This window comes from Parasteatoda tepidariorum, chromosome 6 (genome assembly GCF_043381705.1).
Source record: "Parasteatoda tepidariorum isolate YZ-2023 chromosome 6, CAS_Ptep_4.0, whole genome shotgun sequence".
In the NCBI taxonomy this organism is placed as follows: domain Eukaryota; kingdom Metazoa; phylum Arthropoda; class Arachnida; order Araneae; family Theridiidae; genus Parasteatoda; species Parasteatoda tepidariorum.
This window is the reverse complement of record NC_092209.1, coordinates 57,406,727-57,414,499: the sequence shown is the minus strand read 5'-3', so window position 1 is coordinate 57,414,499 and position 7,773 is coordinate 57,406,727. Positions and strand designations below refer to the sequence as shown.

The 7,773-nt window shown below is 27.3% G+C and overlaps 2 protein-coding genes across 2 annotated transcripts in view; both read left to right on the top strand.

Annotated features, from left to right (window-relative positions):
* Nucleotides 1-225: 225 nt before the first annotated feature.
* LOC107451990 (Rad51 recombinase D) overlaps nt 226-7,773 on the top strand; it is a gene marked incomplete in the record, with an annotated part of 14,563 nt that continues 7,015 nt past the window's right edge. Inside the window, 4 exon segments of the mRNA XM_071181603.1 lie at nt 226-880; nt 2,284-2,430; nt 4,680-4,798; nt 6,076-6,157. Of these exon segments, the coding sequence (XP_071037704.1) occupies nt 2,287-2,430; nt 4,680-4,798; nt 6,076-6,157 (345 nt within the window).
* Nucleotides 253-681, top strand: LOC107451973 (golgin subfamily A member 7). Its single transcript, XM_016068226.1, has one exon. The coding sequence runs from the start codon at nt 253-255 to the stop codon at nt 679-681; it is 429 nt and encodes a 142-aa protein (XP_015923712.1).

The following is a 7,773-nucleotide window of genomic DNA, read 5'->3' as shown; positions in this document are numbered from 1 at the left end:
GCACTGTTTTTAGTGCTCCAAAAACAGTCTTTGGTTTTTATGGAAATCATGGTAAGAGTTTTATTTTATAATGATTTATTCATTTTAAATGTGAAAAATGAATTAATTTATTTTATTATACACTTTTAAAAGTCACATTTAATTTATTACTCTTTTATCCCTTAGACGTGTGGCATCAGCGGCTTGATCTATCAATTTTAAAGCTTTGGCAACACTAGAAAATCTACAAACAAGTTTATGGAAAAATGGGCAATGGCTGCGTCTGTGAATAGATCCGAAAGTAATCACAGAGAAAAAGTGCAGAAAGTATTTATACAACGGGATTATTCTGAAGGAACTAACGTTAAGTTTCAAACCAAATTTCCCCCTGAACTGGAAGATTTAATAGATAGACATTTATTTGAACAGACCATCAATACACTCAATAGAATATACGCAGAAGCTGAGAAAACAAGCACCACAACATTTTGCGAAGGTTGCCTTGCTTGCCTAACTTCATACGTTATTTATTTGTGTATGGAAACTCATTATCAAAAATGTTTAAAAAGAATATCGGCTTACCTTGAAGATCAAAATGAAACTGTATATTTGCCTCGAGGTCTTCTCATCACTGATCCCATAGAGAGAGGACTACGAGTTATAGAGATAGCTATTTTTGTTGATCCTTCTAATCGAGCGTGATAAAACAATGCAAAGTTGGAAGTGCTAATTATATTGAAACAATTTTTTGATTTTTTTTCTGTGCTTGTGTGTAAATACTTCTTAAAATGAATATGCTTTGTGAATGTACATTGTACTGACTAGTGATTTTAATGTCTACAAAACCTGATATATTAATTTCAGTCTGAAAAGGATTTCTTGGTTTACTAATTTATTAACTGTAAGTATTCTTCTGAAAAGCATAGTAGACTTCTAATTACATGTTTATTTTTTATGATTAAATATTCATGTTAAGCATAGAGAGAGTATTTTCGTGTGTTTTATATTTGTGTTTGGTTACTCATTATCATTTCCCTTGAGGTCTCATCACAGATACCATTGAGACAGGACATAAATTATAGAGATAGCTATTCTTGTTGGTTGATAAAACTATGCAAGTTATATTGAAGTATCTTTTGATCTTCTATCTATGTTTGTATATTATAAATAAATATTTCTTAAAATGGATGTGCTTTATGACTGTATATTGTTCTGAACAGTGATTTTAATGTTTACAAAACCTAATATATTACTTGCGGTTTTAAAAAATTCTTAATTTATTTATTATTAACTGAAAGTATTTAAAGAGTATTTTTATATTTGCGTATGAATATTCGTTTCCTTAAAAAATCGGATTGCCTTGAAAATCAAAATTTGAAGTAATTATTTTCTTATAAGGTTTCTTCTCACTGATCTCACAATTATTTGAATTAATTTTCTTTGTGATAGATTCAACAATACTTATAAATAAAAAGGTGTGGACTTAGTATTACATTAAATGTGAATGTAGTACAAATAAAATTAAGAAAGCTATTAGGGCTTTATTCATACATTGCACAAAACATACTCTTACCTCATATGGATGTTACAAAGTTATTTGTATTGATTACTATTTGACTAGTTATATTAAGGAAAATGCCAAAAAATAGTAGTTATTTGCGGCCTTACTTTTAATTCAGACTCAAGTTCCAATTCTTAAAACAAATTAATTTCTATATCTATTTTTTATAGTTTTACCTTTTTTATTTCTATGTTAAAAGAAGAAAAAACTGTTTCGTAAGATTTAGTAGAAACTTTAAAATTCTAAGTTAAAGTAAAATGCTAATAACGAGGTTGTTTCTCTTTGCTTGAAATAAATAAAAAGTGCAAGAAACTCAATCTGAACTAAAAAATCAGAAGGATAGGTAATTTGTTTTTGCACGGATTGTCTTTTATCATGCCTTTTATTATTTTTAGAAGCTTCTAACTTTTATGTTATTCTGATAATGAGTGAGAATTACTTTTTGAAATAAACAAATAAAATAGTATGCAAGTTAATTTAAAAATTGTTGAGAACCAAATTCAGTTCTTTCATAATATTATACATTTTGATAAATTTCAATGGTGATAACTGAGTGTCCTTTAAAACCCAGTACCTTTTTTCTGTGAGGAAGCACCCTGCTTTTTTTATTCCTAGGAAGACCATGTATTAATAAAATGCTAATTTTAATAATTTAAGCTATTTGCCATATATATTGTTATTATTGTTTATCACATTATTGTTTACGTCGGAGATTGTATTAATTGTTTTATGAATACTTACAGCCTATGGCAGTTTTAGTTACAAGTTTATGTCCTCTCTTATCTTCATCTGTACTTAACCTTTGTCATGCTGCAAAAATTCGAACTGTCGTAGATTTTATTACAAGTGATCCTGAGGAGTTGGTTCAGAAGATTCAGCTGTCTTACAAAGTAAGGAGTTGATGCATTTATAAAATTAAACTTATTTGCTTTTTACATTATGTTATTTACAATTATGTTATGATTTTTTTTAACCATATGTTTTTTAAAGACAAGTGTGATGAATATAATGTAATGTAACTATTTCACATATTATACTTATAGCAAGAAGTAAATCATTTCTTAGTATTAAAAACAAGCTATATATTTATCAAGAAAATTTATTGTTTGAAAAAGTTGATGTGTTTACTATTAGTTGAAGATGTTGATTGATGTATTTTCATTTGTTTGTATTTTATCCCAGAGTGATACAGGCCAGCAATTATATATTAAACATCAGAAACTACTTAAATGAAGAATCAAATTATGATTAACAATAAAAAAAATTTATTTCAGAAATATATGGGGCTCCAAAGTTAAGAGAAATGTTCATTTTTTATTATGTACGTATGAGTTAATAAAATAATAAATTTAAAAAAATGGTCCGAGGCTAAGTCCTACAAGATACTTCTGTTGAGCAAGAAATTAAAAAATGCAAGTGGCATGTGTGCATTAACATAGTTTTCGCTGAGGAAAGTTAAGGAAGCCATGTATTGGCTTTTAATCTATTGCAGGGGTCTGTTTAGAAAAAATTTGGGTCCGTTAACGGACCCTTCACAAAATATCTTTTCATAAAAATAGACCCTTCAAAAAATTGATTTTTTTAATTGGACCCTTCACAAATTTGTTTATCTTTATTATTGTTTTTCATTATTGTCTTCATATTTGTTTATCTTCATTACGAATAAACCCTTCCCAGGAAGGGGGGAGACAGATATAAACAAACTAAATTTTGTCTTCCGAAGATGCTTCTTCCTTTATTTGTCCGAAATGACTATTCTGCATTCAGCAGTATGGGCTAAATACCAAATATTTGTATGTTGCATCGCTAATTTAGTAGCTGCACTTGCTGTTTATTTTTTAGAATTTAATTTTTTTTAATTATAATTTTACAGTGTTGAGCATGATCTTGTATGTCTTTACAATTTAAAAACTCCTTGAAAAAGTTTTTTCTGCAATAACGGACCCTATTTGCCCAAATTCACGAAAGCGGACCCTGGTTGAAAGAATGTGACATAACTTTTATATTCACAAATTACAAGTAATTTTTTTTAAATTTTACAAAAACGGACCTTTCACAAAATGTCTGGGCAGACCCCTGTATTGCCAGGGCTCTTTTTTCTGAGCCTTACATATTCAAATGTGTTGGTTGAAAAGAAAATGTGAGAAATAATAATTAATATTAATAACCATGAAATGGTTTTCAAATTCTATGCTAATGTGTTAGGCAGATGTTAAGGGAATCTCTAAAAGTATATCTTATTTTGCACTCATTTCAAGGTTGTGGTAAAAAAAGATTACAGATTATATTAATGATTTTTATTTATTGAAAAAGGACTGAATAAGATGATAATTTTGTTTTTAAATATTAGGAAATATGTTATGCATATTTCAGCATGACAATATTCAAAATCAAAATAGCAGTTTTTGAGACCCTTGTAGTTCTAATAAACATTATTTTGTTAAAAATGATCTTAAAAGTTTTAGAAAAAATTGTACATGGAAAGAAATTTTAGGTTTTAGACTCTTCTTTCAAGAGATATTATGTCTAGTGACTTGGCTGTAGAGGTATTCAGCTATGTTGCATATCACTTTGGTTAATTTTGTATAGCTTTTCCTGCAAAGATATCACTCTACAAATCGGTACACGAGTAAAAAAAATTTTATTTTTTTAATATTTTGAGAACTCTTGCTTTGAGTTATTAAAAGTCAAATCAGGTCCCTTGAGAAAAAAAGAGATTTTTTACTAAAAACCCATGTAAGCTGTGCTTGTTTTTTCTTGTGCAAAAACATTGTTTTCAATGAATTTTTAAAGAAATATTTTATGTGACACGACATTTGCCTGCTACAAAAGTGGTATTTTAGGTACGAAACTTGTTTCTTAATGCAAACTGTTTTTTTTTCTTCTGATACTAAAGTTGTTTGAACCTTAACAACACTTAGTAATTCTTGAAAGTTATTGCTTACAACATTCACATTAAGCAAATTTCCCAGTATATTTCAGAGAATTACTGTTTTATTTACCACCATCAATCCACACTTAGCAATTCAAAAATAGTATTACAGAGCTAATGTGATAACTGCTTTATGAAAAAGTGTTATGTCCTTGTTTACTCACGTATTGTATTATTTGCACAGTTAAAAATATCTTTTATTTTTAGGATATTCTGAGCATAAGACGTTCTCTAATCGATAAATTTTCAATATTCCCCCAAAATGCAGAAAGTTTACATTTGGAACTGCTAGAAATGCTTTCTATACTGGACACTGGTTCTAAAAAGTATGTAATATCGCATTAAAATAATAATTATTATTTGCTTCTTGCAGTTGATATGTGATAAAGTTTTTTGTTTTAACCTTTTTGTCTGCAAATCGACATTTCTTGCATTTCCTTATCCTAGTGTTAAAGAAAAATGTAAGACAAAAATGCATTCTCAAAATGCTATCGAATAAACTCATCTTGGACAGGTTGTCCTTATCTTTGTGCAGGGTATTCCAAAATTGGACTAACAAATTAAAATGGCGATAAAAGGGGAAAACTTACCATCAAACATGGGGTTTTTAATTATCAACTGCAAAACAATAAAAATCAATCATTTAATTTAAAACTACTAAAGCTGTTCAAAATTGCTACTATGGACGTCATTGCAGAGTCTATGATAATGTAAAAATGGTTCATTTGCATGTTCAAAAATGCCTAGCCATAACACAAATTTTTATAGCTTTTGCTGAGTTCTGAAGCACACCTGGCATCTAAGAATCATTTTAGACTTCTAAGAGCTCTTGTAATTATCTCTCTAGCTGCTGTTTTTGGAGTTCAACTTAACAGCATTGCATTTTATTTTGCTATAAAAAATAGAAAGAGAGAGAGAGAGAGAGAGTTGAATATATGAAAGTGTACAGGGAAATTTACAAATTTAGGAATCTTAACGTTCAAGTATTACTATCTGTGGTATTTATTGAAAACAACTTGCTTCTAAGAAAGGCTTGCTCGGAATGACTAAATCCTACATTACTTGTGAATCTAAAAAAGTTGTTAACACATAGTTTTTTCTTTTTTTGTGTCTACCTTTTCAAGGGGCTGCACTTTACAAAATTAGGGTGTAAGATTTAAAGGAATCTTGTGTAACCTAAAATTGATTGATCTTTTTTTAACAGCATGTTTTTAAAAAAGTGTTCTCTTAGCATTCAAATTCGACCACTACTTTTATTCAAAACAGTACCATATCAAGCTAACCTTCATAGAAAAGCCTTTATATAATGTATAAATAAGCAATTAAATATCACACATGAAAAATAAGTTATACAAAATTTCTTTCATCTGTTCCTTTCTGTTTTACAGGATAGTGGTGAAAATAAATATTTTGATTTAATTTCTCAAAGAAAAAAAATATGTCAGAAAAAATATACTTTAACTATTTTCTTTAATATTTTTTTAGAAACATTCATTCAGCTTAATCTTTTTAGTTCTATATAAATTCTGTTAAGAATTATAGTATTCGATTGAAATTTTGTTCAATGTTTATGATTATTGTTAAAACTTAATTTAAATTCCAGATTAAATAACTTCTTAAATGGAGGGATTTATTCTGGTGAAGTGACAGAAATTCATGGCTCTGCTGGTTCTGGAAAAACACAAGTATTTACTTTTTCTTTAATTGAACAAACTAATGTTTCTTAAAATATCTAATAGTTATTATTTTTTGTTGCATATCTAGAATTAAAAATGATATTTAATTTTGAAGTTGATTACGTAACATTATATAGAGCTATTGCTGTATTTTTATAGTATAATTTTATTTGCAAAATTTATTTATTTTTACGAAGCTAAAATTTAACTTTATTTACCATATCCAGCAGGGTTGGCAAGATTTTGCCGCAGGTGGAAAAAAACCATGGTAATTACCGGTAAAAACCATCCTGGCAAAAACAGGTTTTTGCCAAGCAAATTGGCAAAAAGTGACAAAAACCTATATTTTCCAAGATAAGAGGACAAAAACACATTTTTGGTACAAAATTATTCCTAAAATTGAAATATATACTATAAATATAAATAATTACAAAAAAATTAACAAAATTATTATTCCATAATTAAATCATAATGTAATAATATATCATTTTAGAAGATTAAAACATTATTGATTGGAAAATTTGCGATTATTCTCTTTTTTCCAGTGAAATGAACTTATTTTAAATTAATATAACTATAATTTAAAGCATAAAATATCTATCAAGATGTGTAATTAATTATTATACAAATAATAATATTATACAAATAATAATATTTATTTATTTGTAAGAAACATTTATTTAAGGATTCTAAAATGAAAAGAGATCAAAAACTTTCAATGTTTTAATATTTATTGCCTTTATATTAATTATTAATATGTTAAAAATAATTTTTTCATGTAATGTATCAAAATTATTATTCTTTATGATTGATTTAAATTTGTTTCAAGTATTTTGTAATAATATTTAATCAGCTATTTAGATAATTTGGTTTTTACCAGTTTTTGCCGCTGTCCTGGCAAAAACCCCTTTTTGCCGGCAAAAACTCCAACCCTGTTATCCAGAAATAATTATTGTATTTTACAACAAGAAAATTATTTTAAATGAAGTAAAAAAGAACTTTCTGGTTTAGGCTAGGTCTTTTTTTTTTTAATATGTAAACCTTGCATAAATTGTTTTTAAAACAACGAAGCCTATTGCCCTGATTTTTAAGATTCTATTGTAATATTTTAATAATGACTAAAAGTATTTTAAAAGGGAAAACTTCCTTTTGCTTCTAATAAATTTTATATGTTGTAAGTTATCATGGTATATTTCTGACTATTTTAAAGTGTAACAAAGCAATAATTTAATTATAAGTCTTTTGCTAGTCTTTTAATTTGAAGGGAAAATATAAGCTTGCTTTTGCGAGAATTATAAATGTTAATTTGTTACATGATTGTTTTAAACCTGTTATTTTTTGTTGTATTTGTATATGTTTAATTTGTATGTGATGTGAACTAGGGCTGGACGATATAGAAATTTCTTAAATCGATATAATCAACCCTTTTATATCGCAATATTAGGTTATATCGATTTAACAATCTAAACGACAAAACTAAGAAATAAATCCATAGTACCCCTTCCTCTATTCAAATGTATTGTTTTTTTGTTTTTTTTAACTCACTTACAGTCAACTCCTAGTCCACAGAAATTTTGACAAAGTTGTTCTGATTAGGAATAATTTTTTGCAGATATTCAAAAGCT